General features: G+C 42.4%; 1 protein-coding gene across 1 annotated transcript; it reads left to right on the forward strand.

Annotated features, from left to right (window-relative positions):
• The first annotated feature begins 939 nt into the window (after positions 1-939).
• Positions 940-17,609, forward strand: LOC148032060 (uncharacterized). The gene is made up of 3 exons (XM_087682680.1): positions 940-1,522; positions 16,260-16,366; positions 16,508-17,609. The coding sequence occupies exons 1-3, from the start codon at positions 1,076-1,078 to the stop codon at positions 17,259-17,261; spliced, it is 1,308 nt and encodes a 435-aa protein (XP_087538806.1). The 5' UTR covers positions 940-1,075; the 3' UTR covers positions 17,262-17,609.
• Positions 17,610-18,360: the final 751 nt, after the last annotated feature.

Consider the following 18,360-nt stretch of genomic DNA (forward strand, 5'->3'; position numbering starts at 1 on the left):
ACCATTGTTACAACACTTGTCATAATACAATGTAATACGGATTCTATGAATCCAGATTGCTTCCACGAATGATTTGGTATTATAAGAGAGAGAGAGAGAGAGAGAGAGAGAGAGAGAGAGAGAGAGAGAGAGAGAGAGAGAGAGAGAGAGAGAGAGAGAGAGAGAGAGAGAGAGAGAGAGAGAATGAAGGTGGTGGTGTAGCTAGCGATGGTGGTGACAGAAGTGGAAGTAGAGGTGGATACAACTAAGGGTGGAATAATTGAACTATGTGAAACAAGAATAAAGGGGCTGCCAAAAAAAAAAACTTGTGCAAGAGTTTGCTTCTTGCCTATCTGAAGAGAGTTAGTCCTCATTACCTTCCCTTATTATGTACAATGCTAGAATGGATCAATTTTGAGAGAGAAAACAACATCTAATTTAATAATGAATATCCTCTTGCATACCAAGGCAAAATAAGGAGTAGCATGAGGAGGTAGATACATGATACAATATTAGCCTCATAACTTAATGGTGAAATGTGTACTTGTTGCGATGTGTTTTCAGGAAGTATTTTTGGCGAGGATTTTCTAAATTGGGTTTAAAATTAGTGAGTTTGATTTACTCAGGGATTTTGAAAAACTCGTGGAGTAAGGCTACCAAATTTGTTTTAGTTCCTTCCCTTGTGTGTGCTTTGGGGAACCCATCACAATCCCGATTCCCCCCCCCCCCCCCCCCCCCCCCCCCCCCCAAAAGAAAGCATAGGGCAATGCTGTAGTGCAGCACGTGCACCCTTGTTTATAATTAGGTGTACTTGTTTAAAACATCAAAATATCTCAAATTTTTGTATTTGTGTCAAATGATTTATTTTAGTTCTACTATTTTTAAAAAATTGATATAACTCACTTGGGGCAAATAAAAGGGGGAACGACTAGATGACACAGTTTAATTCGTACTCTAAACCGACCTTTAAAGGGTGATACAGTTTGCAAGGTGCAACCTCCAATTTCTAGCCCTGAGATTCCCCAAGTGAATTATTTGTCATCGTGTCAGACAATGACACTGCGTGCATAGTACAAGCAGCAGTGGATATGCCTGAATGAACGCGTGCCGTCGTCTTCTGAGCGTCAGGGGGCCGTTCACGACCACCAGTAGCACCAGGCATATGGCCGCAGGCTTAGCCTACATCGATGGAGCAGAAACAGAGCAGCATGCGGAGGCGAATGTAGGGCTTCCTGCCACCGCCGGAGATCAAGCCGTCCAAGAAACCGAAGCCCTGCAACCAAGGAAGCCCGACAGTGTCCCTGTCAAGAAGCTCAAGCTTGAGCCATCCCTTTCCTTGGACAGAGCAACGATCGCTTGGGACTACTGGAAAAAGCTTGGGCAGCCAAAGTTCTTAGTAGCTCCCATGGTCGATCAATCTGAGCTTCCCTTCCGGATGCTCTGCAGGAAGTACGGTGCCACGGCAGCTTACACTCCAATGCTTCACTCCAGGCTCTTTGCAGATGACCCTAAGTACCGCAGCATCGAATTTACGACTTGCTCGGTACTACGTTGAAACCTCTGCTAAGACTAGTAATACCTTGTACTGTCTTTGACTTTCTTGCTTAACTGTACGTGTTTGGACATGTTAAACATTGAATGTTTGATCGTGAATTGGAAATGGACATGTCTTTCTTGCAAACAGAGGTTAGTTTGAAGGAAATTGGTACGAACTAGCTTTGTGTTGTGTGTTTTCTTGAGTGAGTTGGGTGAATGCCAGTCTGAGTCTGCATATTGGTGGGACTCAACATTGGTGTACTTTTTAGTCCTTCTTTGTTGATGAGTTTAGGGGGCAACATGAATGCCAGAAGGAAATTCTTTCTCTTGACACACAGTTGAAAGGATCACAACAGCTGTGTAGTGGTGTGCAAGGATTATTGACTGTGTTAGCCAACGCATGCATTCGCAGAATCAGTATAATTTGAAAGTTCTGCTGGAGCTTGGCAAGGTAGTTCCACTTGAACACTCGTTTCCTTATTTGAATTGGCTATTTCTTCCATCCATTGAAGTTAGCCTAATCTTTTTGTCATTGCCTTATCCAGAGCATTTAGAGAGCATTCTTGTAGATCAATTTAGTGGGAATGCTCTGCATCTCACTAGAGCTCTATGCGGCATGCCATCAACCTGCCCCCCCCCCCCCCCCCCCCCCGAAAAAAAAGCCACCACCACAAACAACAAAAAACAAAAAACAGTATAAACAGTATTGCAGAGTGATGAGGTCAACAGGTACAGGAATATGGTGGATCAATTTGGCAAGGGCAATGTGTTTAAAGCTTCCCAAAAAGCTTCAAAAATCTCACAAGAGAGGGCCTTTGTAAACAAATTATAAGGAAATGCTAGGGCAAACAGAGTACACAGAATCATTCGACGTACAATAAACACAAACTTGGAAGGCTTAATGAAGTAGAGGGTGTATAGGAATGAGAATGACACAATGAAGCTTTGGACTGGTATGTCTCAAGGACTGGGGAGAGGTGAACATAGAGAATGTCAAAGATGCTAAGAACAGCTCTAAGAGTGTGTTGTACTTGAGGCGGATCCCAAATGCAGCAGACCACTGTTGCTTGATGCGGAAGGATGAAAATGAAGACTTTGAGGCTGAGAGGATGCAGGAATCTGACTACAAAGCAGCCGAACTTGATCAGTCCCCCAATTGTAGAAGAAGATGAACAGCAGAATGTAGCAGTCCCAGGGGTTGTGGATGATGACAGGCTGCAGAGAACGGGTCATCAGCTGCAAAAATGCAGCAGGGATGATGCCAGATGAGCAGCCAATGATGTTGCCAGCAGTCATATGTGAAGACTGCAGAAAATCAGGTCAATAGTAGAGATTGGTGTCACTAATAAGGTAAGATCTGGTGCAGATGGGGCATTTGGCAGCTGTAGTGCACCTGTGTGATGGTGAACAGCAGGATGGCACAAGCAGCAGAGATCATGTGCAAGGCAGCAGGTTGATCTCATGAGGAACAATTTTCATGTGCAAGGCAATTGCCATGTTGGCAGTTGGTTGACAGCCAATCATTGGGTTATAACTTATTACTGAAGTGGCAAGACATTAGAGTACAAGTCAGGCTTGTTTAAAGTAATGTAGCAGAAACTAAAGGCTGTTAGCTAAAGTGTTTTAGGGGCTATTCAAGGGAACAAGAGATCATGGCATTGCGATTGTGGTGGATTGTTAGATCAGCAACACAATCTCCTTCTGCTTCTGTTTGTGCCTATTGCAAAGTGGAGAGATGTCTCGTTGGCAAAGTGGAGCATTTATTAGATAGGGTGACTTGGACTGATTGAGGGTGAGGAAGTTGGGCATTGAAGCCTATGCTAGATAGGATAGTGGGGGGGGCTTCATGGATTCAAAGTGAAGTGTGCTGGTTCATTCTTGGGCTCTTAGAGTCTTACTTGTCTTATATGTTGTTATAAAGTTTTGAGGATCTCTTTTGCCTTTTTGGATTTTCTTACCTTCTCTTGAGTTGTGCAAATTAGGACCTAGTGTCTTGTAGCTTGTATGAGAGCCAACTCTCGACAATTTGCGAGGAGCCATTAGAATGGTCCCAAATTTTTTGCTTCTTCTCTACAAGAGCTTACAAAGATTTTCTTTTTTCAACCATGGAGGCTTTACTTTGGAGAGCTCATGTGCCTTTTAAGAGGCAACACACAAGGGCTGCATTTTCAGCATATAGGTGTGAGCGTGAGGGCCATGCATAAATACAGAACTAGAGCGAGTGGAAACTTGTATGGAACGAAGACTTGTTTGCTATTTGTTTGTGCAGAAACAACTATCAAAAGGCAAAAAAGGCTGCATTTTGAGCCTTTTGGAGCAGCTTTGAGTTTTTATCGCCTCCAGCTGCGAAGTCTTTCAATGAATGGGTGAAACGTGTTAGAAGTGGGTGATGGAAGCATAGGAGAGTGCTGTAATAGACAGCACAACACAAGGGAGGAGAGAAAACACGAGAGCAGAGGAACATTGCAAAAAGAGAACTAGGAGATGTGCTCGGAAAATGGAATTCCTATACCAACACAGCTCCCTTTTCTCCAATAGGACCTGCTGTGGAAGACTTCAAGTGAATGCATCATTGAGGAAGAGGGAGCTTGAATAAACAAGCATAAAATAATACCCGAAATAAATTAGGTCGATGAGCATGATAGCCTAGAATTAAAGTTGATCGGCCAAAAATGCTAGAAACCATAAAAAATGTGCACTAGAAAGTCATGAGCTGACTAATCTACTAACATCCTCTCTTAGATCATAGGTGATGTGATACAATACAATGATACAAATGATAATGACTCATCATACTCCATACAACAAGGACCATCAGAATAGGACCATGGACCCCTAAGCAGTGGGTGATTAAGCCACCACTGAGGTGCCTTGCAGAGAACCTGATGTTGATGTTGATCATACTAGAGCTTGAAAGTAGAGGAATCATAGCAGCTCTCTATATTTGTCCCCAATGCCTTGTAGTAGTATACATGGCCAACTTGCTAACAATGCCTTTGAGCATACATGATCATGGATTCCACGCCTTTGGCCAAACCGCCAAAGTGTCCCCTCATGTGAGCTTGGACTAGGAGCCAAGCCCGCACATTGTAAAGAAACAACCCATCATGAACTTGGAAGTCAATCCTAGCTCTAAGATTTTCAAAACTTGCGAGGCTTCACTGGATGTGAAAGGGAAGTCTCTCTTTGGATTCTTTGCCCTTGTATACCTGTAAAGATGAGGTGCATCTACCCCACCTCACCACCCTCTTACACATCCTATTCGGTAGTGGAGAGTCGTGAGGGATGACTGCATCACCCGCACTAGAAAGAAGCAGTAGGAGAGGCATCCAACCTCTTCCCCTTCCAAAAGAAAATGACCCCTTCCATAGTTTGGCAAGGCCTTCATCGCCTAAGTGAGCACCTAGAGGTTCACACAGAGGAGATCACCTTGTTGCTGAAAATACAAAATTTCAGCCTGTTGTTTGCTGCAGAAAACACAGATTTTTAGCTTTCCTTAGGTGCTTTCGACATAGGCGGGACATCTACAACCGATCTTTTGTAAGTGTAGCCAATTATTCTCTCTGGTTTGGATCTTCTATAGTAAAACACAACAGATTTAGCAGGTCTAGAGACATTGAATATCACTTGTTCAATGATTTGACTCCTTAGGTGAGGAGTCCATTCATACTCTCTTTGATAGGTGTCGTGAACATTGTGAAGATCAGAGGTTAGTGCCTTGTTTTGAACGGGAATCATTGCTTGACAGGTCTTGAAGATCGGAGTAGCCTTCCCCTCCCCCTTCTCTCCATGTCTCCCATAGGGCCTGTCCTATTGGCCCTAGGATGCCTAGGCACCTTGTGTTCAGGTGCCCATTCTCCCTTCTCTACCCAAAGAAGATCGGATGGCTCTATTCCTTTTTCCCGGAGGACCACGTAGTTGATTTGACTATCTTCTTTGGCTCTATTCCTTTTTCATGGAGGATCACGTAGTTGATTTGACTATGGATTGAGCAACCTTTGGGATAGGTTGAACACTTGAGCCGGATGCTCTCTCTTTATGTGACTATAGGATTCTGTCCTTGTTCATATGCATAGATTAAGGACAGCGGCGGAAGTGTGGACAAAGCTTTTTTCTCTCTACCATCGGAAGACTTTTGCCCACCATATCACCTTGAAGAAGAAGCTTTGAGTGCTCTCGATTGATGACTCTCCTTCTATGAACGGTCACATCAACAAAATGAAGGATATGTGGGATGAGTTGTTATCTCATGGATGAACAATATCTTCGAAGGATATGGCAATGGTTCTTCTTACCCAACTGCCATCTCCTAAGTTTGATGTTTTCCACACCAACATTCTTACCTTGAGAGTATGAGAGACTCTTCTTTGGGAGGAGTTAGCCCCACACTAGGGTGTAACACTGACATTTGATACCATGTCAAATGTGGGTGTAGTGATGGAAACGTAGAAGACTGTTGTAATAGGATGAGAGGAGTGAAAACACAAGAACAGAGGAACACTACAAAAAGAGAACTCAAAGATATGCTTGGGAAATGGAATATATTAATTAAACACAAGACAATTGCATACAATAGTAAGTCACTAGCCATGTGAGCATTGGCATTGTTTCCCCCTCTCCAATAGGACTTGCTTTGGAAGACCGCAAGTGAACAAATCACTAAGGAGAAGGGATTCTGAATAAATAGGTATAAAATAATGCCCAAAATAAATAAGCTTGGCCAGTATCATGATGGCCTAGAAATAAAGTCAACTAGCCAAAAATGTCAAAAACCATATAAAATGGGCAGTAGAAAAAGACCTAAAATAATCCATTGTGCCCAACCCACAAATACACACACACAAACTCGCTCATGAGCTGACTAATTTGCTAACAAAACCAACCTTCCTTCGGGGAAAGGGTGGTGATTTAACATTAATTACAACAAGTATAAAATTCACATGTAAATATTACCAATTAGGTTGGCCCCAAAATTGGCAGCCCTTCTGGTATTTCTTTAGTCTCTGTTAAACTTTGGATAAAGTAGATTGCGATTTCACAACGATCTTTTCACTATCCAATGTCTCTTGTAGTCAAAAATGACCTACAAACCTTATTAAAATTTCCCTTGATCTATTAGGGGAGTGGCCTCTAATTGACCCTTGGCTGGTCAAGTCTAGCCCTAAATTCAATTGGGATGATTGGCTTCCATGGCTGTTAAAACCCTAGATTTTACTGTGAATTAGAGTGTACAAGAGCAAAAACACAGCAGTTGTTAACCAAGGCTTGAAGATGGCTGAAATCTAATAAGTATTTCTTGTAGAGGAGAGAGAAAGATGAGGAGAGAGAAATTCTGTGTTGTGGGCCCTAGAATTGGTGTTACTTGCCTATAGATAGCCTATAGGGGTGTCACCTACCTCCAATGGTCTCGTGATTAGCTGGGGGCAGCCCCCAGTCTCCAATGATTGGGTTGATTATCGATGGCTGGAAAATTATAGTAGTAGTGTTCACTCTGTCTCTTTCAACCTCCACAATGCTAGAATGAGGCTCCACCAGCCTTTACTAGCCTTTCCCTCACTTGCATGGGTAAATTTTGCCTAGTGGCAATCTTTTCAATGTATTTTTCAACCATTTAATTAATTTTTAGAATTACTATTTGTGAAAATTAATTAGCCCTTTGCCCATGCCTAGAAAATACCCATCCACAATTAAATTAGCTAGGCCATTTTGACTCCCAAGTGGACTTGTGCATGAATGACAATTGAACTAGTATTCATTGTGCACGCCATCATTGTAGGCTGCGTTTCCATTCCACATGTTGTCGCCTTTGTCATTAGGCACGTTTTTGGCTAGCTACCTTTTGTTGGAGTTGTTTAGCTTTGTTTGGCAAGGATCTAGACTCTCTAGATCTGCGTTTGCTGTTGTCGAACATATTTGGAGGCTGTTGGTTGCGTTTTTAGGTCTGTCAAAGTACTCATTAAAAATAGGTTTGTAGAGGGAAGTTGACTTCAAACACACGATCACCACTTTTGTCTTAAGGGCAGCCTAGGCTAAGAATTGAGTATGAGTAGGCCTCATAGCTTGCTTTGTGGAGTTTTGACACTGGAAAGACATTAGAGTACCGTGGAGTCTACTGACCACATGAGATTTAATGGAATGAGTTTGATTTGATCCTAATGCACAGAGCCCAATAACAACTGAAAGGTAATGTTGATTACTCCCCTTTTGGGTTTAGTACACATACTTGTTGATTTTGTAGGAAAAACAAAAGCTCTACTTGGAACTTGCCATCCTATTGGAGAAACTAGCATGGAGTAGAAATCTAATTTCTCTTCTCTTTCATATGCTCTTGTGTTAGATATATCCACTTTTACTTTCGTATCAACTGCAGTTCTTCCTACTTCTTTGCAAGATTTTGGTGAACATCAAGAGGAGGAAGGAATTCTTCAATCTATTCCTAGCAATCTTAAATTTTGAAGAGGACGATTATCTTTATGTGAGCACAAGAAGAGGTAATACATATAAGAAAAATCAGCAAACCTTCTGTAAAGTTTGCCTTCTTCCTCTTTTTCTTTAGGTTTATTTTTCAAGGTCATTTTGAAGTTCCTACATCATCTTTTCTTCATTTCCATCTTCTTCCGCATTTCAATTTCAGCAATTAAAACCAGAAAATCTATTTAATACATTAAAAAATCTATTCAATGCATTCACATCTGCTTCATCCACACGCCAATTTCAAATTTACCCTTTCCATCCATTTCTTCTGTTGTATCACCATTCGCTTTTCCTTCTCACACACCCAATGTGATATCTCATATCACACATCACACTGGGGGGTTTTTTGAACATAGTGTAGCCTTTAGGACCTCTTTCTTTTCATATCTAGGTGGTGTAGGGGCACCTATGGGGAGGCTTGATCTTCATCCCATAAACTTTTGGGTTTTCAAAAGCAGCCCCAAAATAGGCTTAATTAATGAAAAACACGAATTTGATATGCGGTTCGAGAGAGTTTCAGTGGTCCCCCAAAACCCTAACTTTTTGGGGCATCCTTCAACATCTATAACCATTCAGTCTCATTCTTTTAGTGCAGATTTCAGCCATTAGCCTTCACGCATGTGGCGGTTTACCCTTTGCGACTGCTGCCACTTCTCCATCAGCCCTTGTAGTGCTTGGCACCTTCTTCTTTGGATGTCACCCATTGTCTAGCACCCTTCTCCTGGCTACGTTTGAACTCTTCTGCCATTGTCAACACACAGTCTACCCGCTCCAACTTGTGTTTGGATACTCCTCCATCAAGCGACATTTGACAATGATTTCCCACACCTTCTAATGACCTCTTGTTGCTTGTGTTTGGCCTTCACCCTACTTGGCGGCAGGTGACGACCTTCTTCCTCCTCTAGGCGGCCCTTCTACTACTGTGTTTGCAGCTTTTGCTGCCGCCCTTATCATCAAGCATCATTCTCTGCAGTCGCCTGAGTTCTTAGACACTCTGGTGATCAGCGTTTGGTGTTTTTTATACTTTGACACCCCGATTGGTGGTCATAGTACTTGGGGTCCGGTCTTCGGTGGGCATCACTCTCTGACACTACATTGCTTTGCCCTTGGACATTCTATACACTCTTGCATTTATTTACAACATTCATTCACTTTAGAGTTTAATTCTCTCTGTGTTTGAGCTTTGAGCTTTTGTGTTTTGCGTTTAGGGTTTTGAGTTTTATTCGTTTGTGTTCGAGTCTTTGTGATTTAGTCTTGGTCGTACATGCTGTGTTTCCTCAGTGCAAATCACCCTAGTATATCCTCACAAGAGGATCTTTTGGTCATGTTCTTGTACCCTAGCCGATAGTTGGTTGGGATTATCGGTTTCAGTATCTCCTCCATCGACACCTTATGGAAACTCTCATCCGAGTTTTGCCTACTCATCCTACCCTTCCTTCTGTTCTCCTTGTCAAAAGTGATGCATCAATGGAAGCATAGACAAGTGTTGAAATAAATTGCTGAACATAAGATAGAAGAGAAAGAAAACAGAAAAACACTGCAAAAGAAGAGAACTCAGAGATATGCTTGGGAAACGGAATCCATATACCAAACTTGAGACAGTTGTGTACAACAGTAAGTCATTTGCTACATGGGCACTGGCATCGGCTCCTCTCCAATAGGAAGTCCACCTGTTGAATGATGATGACTAAGGAGTCGTCCCACTATAAATAGGCATAAAGTAGGCCATAAGTAGCAACTGGTCGGCCAACATTAATGCTGGCCGACTGGCATAAAATGGCTAAAATGCGGCAAATAAAGCACAATAAAAGTGTCTGAAATAAAGGCAATGTGCCCGGCCCTAAATGGCATGCATAGGCTCACACGAGTTGACAATGTTGCTAACACCCTCTCTCAGATCATGGGTGATTTGATACAATGATACAATGAGAATAACTCATCGTAGTCCATACAACATAGAACTACCATAGTAGAACCATGGATACCCAAGTAGTGGATGATTAAGCCACCACCAAGTTGCCTTGGAGAGAACCTGATGTCGATGTCGATTGTACCATCTCTTGAAAATAGAGAAGAACCATAGCATGTCTCTGTGTCTGTCAGTAATGTCTCAGAGTAGCATACAAGACTATCCTATTAAAAATGCCTCTGAACATATGTGACCATGGATTCCCTACCTTTTGGCAAAGCGCCAAAGTGTTCTCTCATATGAGCACAAGACTATGAGACAAGCTTGCTTTCTGTCAAATAATAGCCCATCATGAACTTGGATGTTAATCCTAGCTCCAAGGGTTGAACCCGCGAGACTTCGGTCGATGCGTTAGGGATGTCCCTCTTTGGAACTTGTGCACCTATATACCTATATATATATGAGGTTCACAGACTCCATCTCACCACCCTCTCACACTTCCCCTTTGGCATTGGAGAGACTTGAGGAATGACCGCATCACTTGGACTAGAAAGCAACAGAGGAAGGGGCCACCAAACCCTTCTATTGATCTGAAGAAGTGGATCCCGTCCGTGCCTTGGACTTTGCCTTGGTTGGAGGATTGGAGTCAAAGTTTGAGGAAGAGGATGATTCATTGGAGGAGTACAAGGTCCTATGAGTTCTAAGAGTCAAGTTCATGTCTCATCAAATTTGACCAAGTGGTGTAATTAGACCCGTTGAAACAAGTGTAAATTTGACCAAGTGGTGTAACTAGACCTGTTGAAACAAGTGTTGTCAGAACAGGTGTGCTTAGCTAATGAGAAAGATGAATCATGAGGTGTTGGATAAGATGGATAAGAAGGATAAGGCTGGTAGGAGGAAGGGGGATAAGAAGGAATAGGAGGTGGGTAAATGGAAATAGGCTTAAGTGTCTAGATGGTGCCACTAGTAGAGGCATTGGAATATAAATATTTCCATAAGGTGCCAATGGAGGTGAAGGCATTGGAATACATAAGCTGTGTCCAAATGTCGGCTGGGACACAATAAATTGGCTAGTAGGTCAACTAGGTAAAGTTGCAGAGGCAAACTACAGTACCGATTGATTGTCACTTGAGTAAGTAGGGGTTGGGACCCCATGCTAGGTGTAACCCAAAGGTGCATAGGATGGAGGTTGAGCCTTCTTCGAAGGTGTATGAGCACCACCTCGAACTGAATGTATAGAGGTCCTAAAGGCTGTCTGTTTGAGGAACCCCTCTATGTCATGTGTGCAAACCCTTGTGGTGTCTAATATGCAAAAGTGAATGGTGGGAAAGGTAATGGTGATGGTATGGAAGAAGTGTGTGGGATGGATGGGTTTTTGAAATTGTTGTGGAAATGATGATGCATTTAGTTGATTTTAATTAGGTGATGGAAATTGAAATGAGGGTGAAGATGCACAATGCAAGGAAGATGATACACCAAACTCATTTCGGCTTTGAGAACCATAATGAAATGAAGGAAAGGAAGAAAAGAAGAGATAATAGACTTTTTCTTATAATTCCCCTTCTTGTATTAACATACACGAGTGGATCTTCAATGGAAGATTTGCTATTATCAACATATGACACTCTTGCTTCAACTTGTTTTGTACCAACATGCTGTAAAAGCAATGAAGAAAAAGAAATAGACGAAGGAACAAAAGTAGAGACTTGTGTACCTTGCATCGAAGTAGGAGAGAGGCAAAAAATAAGGAACGTACTTTGGATCTCTCTCTCCAAGAGGGGGCCCCATCCGTAATGGAGGTCATGATAGCTCTACAAGATCATCAAACTTGTGCACTACATCTGATGAGAAAGAATTAAGTATATCTTCTTCATGCAGCTTTTGTTGAAAGGCTTGTTGATGTAGCTCTTTTGTCTTCTTGGCTTTGTGAGCCAAGATCAATTGTAACTCCTCATCGGTGATGGAATAGTAATTCATACCTCTAACATAGTTAGAAGGATTTGTGGCCATGTTGGAACCTTGAAGAGTTGGCAGCGGATGCCTCTCTTGCTTAGTTCTTGGCATAGGATCCTTTGGAGAGTGAGTAGGTGTATAAGTGTTCATTGTCATTTGTCCTACTATAGTTCTTGGCTTCTGAGAAGAGGTTTCAAACCAAGGTCTAGGTTTTTTTAGAGAGTACCTAGCTCTAGTACCATGTAAAGAAATACCCTAACATAGAAACTCAAATACAATTATACGACAAAGCACAAACTGATAATAAAACATAGTTAGAGTTGGGTTAACTTAGAGACAATGAACACCGAGAATAGTGAAATGAATCAATTTGAATAGAGTACAATGCTCATGTAACAAACACACCATGTAATGAATGAATAGTGACCCTTGAACTCCTGTCTTGAGGACTGGGGCAGAGAGTGAGAGCTAGAGAGTGTATTGTACTGTGATGGATTGCGAAATGCAGCAAGGCAAGCAAACATAGTAGTGGATGCTAGATCAATGAGATAGAGAGACAGAAGACTGTGTGAAACTAGCAAACATAGGCCAACTTGATGACATGGCAATTGGTCGACTACTTCCTAGGGAAGCTCTAGGATGATTAGGCGGTAGAATAGTCCAAACCCAGTAGCCTAAGAGTCATGCAAGGTTGGGCAGTAGTAGATGTTGAAACCAGTCTTCCTTTCGTGGATGGGTGGTGATTCCCTAATTACAACTTAGTTACAGAAGTAACATTTATTACAAAATTGAGAAATGCAAATTAACTTACAATCTTGAACAATGGACACCTTGTTGGCCCCAAAACTGGCATCCCTTTTGGTATTCCAACTCCCCTTGCTGTCCAAAATGACTAGCAAGTCTTCAATTTGATTTGCCCCTTGATTCGAGCAGTTAATTGGCCTTCACCCGCTTTAATGGAGATGGAAAATGCCCCAAATTCATTGATTTTCTGGTCCCTCCACTTGAATTTGACTAAAAACAGCTTCAGCCCTATTGAATCCAAGTCTTGGAGCTTCCAATTTTTGGCATGCTTCTCGAGACTGTTGCTAAACTCTAATTTCTATTGTAGATTAGGGTTTATAGAGGAGAAATCTGAAATTTCTCAGCCTTTGGTGATTTGAAATATCTCAGCCTCTGGTAATCTCAATGCTCTAATCTTCGGAGTAAGGCAATAGAAAGGCCGGGAGATGAGGGAGAATACTGAGGAGAGAGAAAGTTAAGACTTTCTTCGTGAAGAATTGAAGAAAATCAGTCATTTACTATTGCTGCTCTGTCTCAACAGCTTGTAGATACTGTCACTTGCTGTTGATTGGTCTTCTCTTACCCCTGGCTACCTCAGAAGGTCTTCCAATGGCTGCAAATCAGACCAGCAGCATCTCCTTCCTCCCTCTTGCAGGTTGAATTCACTAAAATGCCTCTCCAGCCTCTAAAGACGTTTTTAGTATTGCATGGGCATTTTTGACAAGGGCCAGCCTTCCAAATGGTTTTTTCAGCATTATCCATAATTAAATATTAATTTTCAGTCTTTAAATACTGAAAATTAATCTAATGATTATTTCGGTGCCTTGAAAAATAATATGACTGGCCAATAATTAAATTGGCTTGGCAACATTCATTCCCGAGTGTCTGTGCGCTATTTTTGACTATCAGATTGGCGTTAGGTATCATTAAATGCCACTTCTCTAGTATCACCAAACTGACACTTATGGCCAAATGAATGACCTAGGCCAAGAACTGGCACTAGATACCGCAAGTACCTGTGCGGCCTAACTTATAGCAACTTTTGCCTTTGACATCCCGTGATTTCCTCGGGTCCTCGGCTCGTAAATTTACTCTAACCCCAGTTACATCTCACATGTGTAACAGTTACTTAACCATGTGATTAAAAATTAATCCACATGTTAAGTGAGGTTTAAAAAAATACATGTCCTCCTGACAAGATGTTAGCAAAAATGTAGCACTCTGATAGTTGCCAATTGTAGGGGACAACTATTTTGGACTGAACATAGAGTTTGCAAAAGTAAGCACAAGTTGCAGAAGGTGTGCAACAATTGCCCTGATGATCAACAAGAAGGAGATGGTCAGAATTAGTTGGAATCTGCGATGGAAGGTTGAGAAACAGGCACTAGTAGATGGAGAGAAGTCCAGGACAGCTCCGACTGTGATATCCTTCGTAAATGGGGTGTGGACAGCAAAGCTTCAGCAGTTGCAAATTGCAAAAACGAGATTAGGGTGAATGGAGAGCTATTTATAGGAAGTTTGGGGCCTCCCAAATTAAGGTTTGTATGACGGATACAAAATTTCTCTCGGATTGCATTTCTTTTTATAAAAGGGTTTAATTCAGCAATTAATTTGAGTTTTGGGGCTGTTTTAATAAAGCTAATGTATTTTGAGCTCAACTTGCCCTAGCTTTGGCTGTGTTTCATGCTCGCATGAGGCACGTAGAGGTTTGATATCATTTTGTTCGGATGTGGATAATTGATTCCAATTTAGGAGTGGCCTATTGTCCCGCAGAGGATGATGCAATGGATCTTTTCACGAAGTCTTTGTCTAAGGCTTCCATGCTTCATCATACGAGATCTTTGATTTTTTCAGACACTCTCTAGGATCTAAGATTGCTAGCCTCATCAATTTCAGTGTGTCATCTCCTAGTTGTAAGCTCCGTCAGAGTTTGATGGAGACATTGGAACTTTGACTGTTTTTTACCCATTCTAGAGTGTGAATTATAGTGCATGACATTTTCAATGAGTATGTGTGTTCACATTGGCTGAGGTTATTTCCCAGCTCAGTGCTTTTTTTTTTCATTGGGCTGGAGGCTGCATTTACACTGGCAGATCAGGGTGACAGCTTCTTATTTTGACAATCAGCATTTCTTCATTATTTTATGACTGATTAGCAGGTTGGCCAGCATTTATGGCAGTCTAGGCAGCAGTCTGCCAATTTTCATCATTTTTTGCTATTTACAGCAGTGCCTCCAGTGGCTGGTCATTCATTTTTTTGCAGATTCAGCACACTCTGACATCTGGTGGCTCACCTCCATCATCCTATGCTTCCCTCTGTCATCAGCCCAATTTGGTGCCTTGGGCTTGGCCATTGCATGCACAGGACTGATTAGTCCACATTGTATTCAGCATTCTTTTAGAGTTCAGGTAGTTTTTCTTCTTCCATTCTCTTCTTTCATTGCGGTCTTTCTTCCCTTCTCTCCATGTTTGTGCTCTTTTGTTGCACATTCTGGCAGATGATGAGGGATGAGGAGAGCTGAGAGTGGTGTTGGAGATGGTGAGAACAACTTGGGAGTTTTTACTCGATAGGGTTCCTGAAACACAGTAGCAGCAGTCCATTGGGTGTAGATGATATGGCAGCAATGTAGGGAGTGGACCTCTGCCCTCTAGGCAGTAGGATGTCTCTAGTGACTCTGGGCAGCAAAACTCAGGTATTCTGGCTGTATAGGCAGATCCACAATTAGTAAGGAGGAGAAAGATGATGATGACTGCAGGCTTGCTGTACCAGCTGCACAAAGCTGCAGGTATGCCGGCTGTGTGGGCAGCTCCACGATCAGTAAGGAGGAGGAAGATGATGATGGCTGCAGGCTGTCTGAACCAGCTGCACCAAAACACAGGTATGTTGATGGAAATGGCAAGGGCAGCAGGTTGTCTGGCTGGAGCAGCAGAGATAGCTGTAGGATGAAAACATAGATGTATGCAGGCTGGCGATGGAAATAATCAGCTGGGTGTCTCTCCTTGATGACGGCGACAGCACTTGGAAGCTCCAAATGGCCTGGCAACAGCACTGCCGGCTGGGTGAGATGTATGGCAACATAAAGCCTTTTAGTTTTGCTATCCACCATCTAATTGCTTTTTGGGGCTGTTATAAGGGGAATAAAATGAGCATTGATGCACAATAATTTTTGTTTATTGCATGCCTTAATTTTAGTGGCTCAATAGGGTGGTTTATGGACTCTCTGCTTATGAGCGTAGTTGTTGCCTTCACTCCCTTGGAAGTTGTTACAACATCATTCTTGCACTTTGAGCTGATGTGCAGGACATGGATGCCATGTAAGCAAACTCATGTAATTCCCAATGAGCACAGGGCATGTATATACTAGTACGTAAAAGTCACTCCGGCATATTAAAGATAGCCAGGTCATAGGTGGAACCCATCTCCTACAAGCTCTCCATGTTGTTTCGCTCCATGGATTGTTTTTTGTGAGGAAGTGAGAATGACCTCGTGGTTCTGTCGAATTTTGTTGATACATATTCCTCTTTCATGTTATTGTCCAAATTGTGCATCTTGTGATTTCTCACCAGTACTTGGAACAAAATTCAGAATGCAGACATGTTTAACCTTTTGTGCTGCTTAATTTCAGGAAGATCGACCATTGTTTGCACAATTTTGTGCGAATAATCCTGAGAAGCTTCTAGCTGCTGCACAACTAGTGGAATCACAATGTGACTATGTTGACATCAATCTAGGGTAATGTCAGTTTGGGTCATCACTTGCAAGGAAGTGTTATTAGTAGTTTAAAACTGTGTTTGCATTGCATTCTGGCACAACAATGATTTCTTCTATACATTTCTCTGCTCACAACATATTATTCATAGACACTTGCTGCAGATGTCCACAGCGCATTGCTAAACGAGGCAACTATGGAGCTTTCTTGATGGATGATCTTCCATTAGTGCAGTCCCTTGTGGAGAAGCTTGCATCAGGCCTCACAGTGCCTGTTTCATGCAAGATTCGAATATTTCCAAACCTGGAAGACACTCTTAAGTATGCTCACATGCTTGAGGAAGCAGGCTGTTCTCTCCTTGCCGTGCATGGAAGAACACGGGATCAGAAGGACAGCAAGAGTGTAAGGGCAGATTGGTCTGCAATTAAAGCAGTCAAGGAAGCTCTCAAAATCCCTGTTTTAGCAAATGGAAACATCCAATGCCTGGATGATGTTTATGAGTGCATGCAAGAGACTGGTGCAGATGGAGTGCTGTCTGCAGAATCTTTGTTGAAAAACCCTGCCCTGTTTGCTGGCTATCAAGTGTCAGAAGCTCCTGTTTGTGATGAAATGATGGAGGAACGAGTGGGGATGCAAGAGAGGCCTCTAGATCAGCCCAGGCTATTATTAGAGTACCTTGATTTGATAGAGAAATACCCTGTTCCGATGCGGATGGTTCGTGCACATGTTCACGGCATTCTTGGCAACTGGTTCAGGATACATACTGACATAAGAGAGCAACTTAACAAGGAGCATAAGCTTTCAAGAGAGTTTTTGGAAGCCTTGGTACAGAGTCTTTATGACCGCAAGGAAAGGATTCATCTGATACCTCCCGAAACTGCTAGTGGGTTTTGTGTATCTGCAGGTTCTGGTGGTTGATAGAAAGTACCTACTATTCTGTGAGCGTTAATGGTTCTTCATGTTTGCATCAAATTTTCTGGCAGTTGTACTCTACTTCAGTGTGATGATTGAGATCTCCAAAGGGGATGACTATATTGATATTCCTAATCTTTACTAAATTCTTATTGACATTAATTTGGACTCGCCAGTTTCAGTTGAATCACTACTTTGTCATGTGCATTATGGACCAGTCTAAGTAGGGAGTCTTTTGTGTGATGGCTTTACTAAAATTAGTGCTGAGTCAAAATGCAATGACTGGATATTGCAATCAGTGAAAAAACAGCATGAATATGCTTGATTGTCAGGACTTTGGAATTTTTGCAAGAAGAATGTAGCCTGGTGCAGCAGGAACCAACAGTTTATGTGAACATTAAATACAAGGTGTCCTTAACGCTTGCATATTGCATGCTACTGTCAACTTGCCAGTCTACAATCTTGAATAGTGATGCATGTGGTAATTGACTAACACATATATATGAGATGCCTCTGCAGTTCATGTGGCTGTTGTGCATGCTGGCAACAAACCAACCAAATAGGCATAACAAGGTTCCTGGATCAGACGCTTGGGTAAACCAAACAGCCTAAGGACATGTTACTGACTATATGATCAGTAGTAATATGGAGCAAGATTGAGTTGTCGAATATCATCAGGTTTTAGTCAATGAATGTGAACATGTTGTAGCTCACTTGAAGACACAAGGGCACCAGTAGTGGTTTTGAAAGCAGTGTCTTGGATAGCTGTTTCTATACTTCAAGGGCCAACCCCCCCATCATCTCCCCCCCCCCCGGGGGCTGGGAAACCCTCACTCCCCTCCCCAAGAAAAAACCCTGCTCTACCCAACTCCCCTATGACATGGCACACTCATATTCTTCTCTTTACAAAAACCCCACTCCACTCAACTCTCCTATGACATTGTGCTCCCCACCTCTGCCCAAACCCCGGAAAACGCCCACACCTCCCCTCCCTAAGAAAAAACCCCACTTCACCCTACTACCCCCTGTCATGGTGCTAACCCCCCTAGCCCTGAACCCTGGAAACACAACCCCACCACTGACCTACCCACCCCTGCCTCCCACA

Source organism: Lygodium microphyllum, chromosome 8, assembly GCF_053477565.2.
Source record: "Lygodium microphyllum isolate KBCC chromosome 8, Lygodium_microphyllum_v1.1.10, whole genome shotgun sequence".
Lineage (NCBI taxonomy): Eukaryota > Viridiplantae > Streptophyta > Polypodiopsida > Schizaeales > Lygodiaceae > Lygodium > Lygodium microphyllum.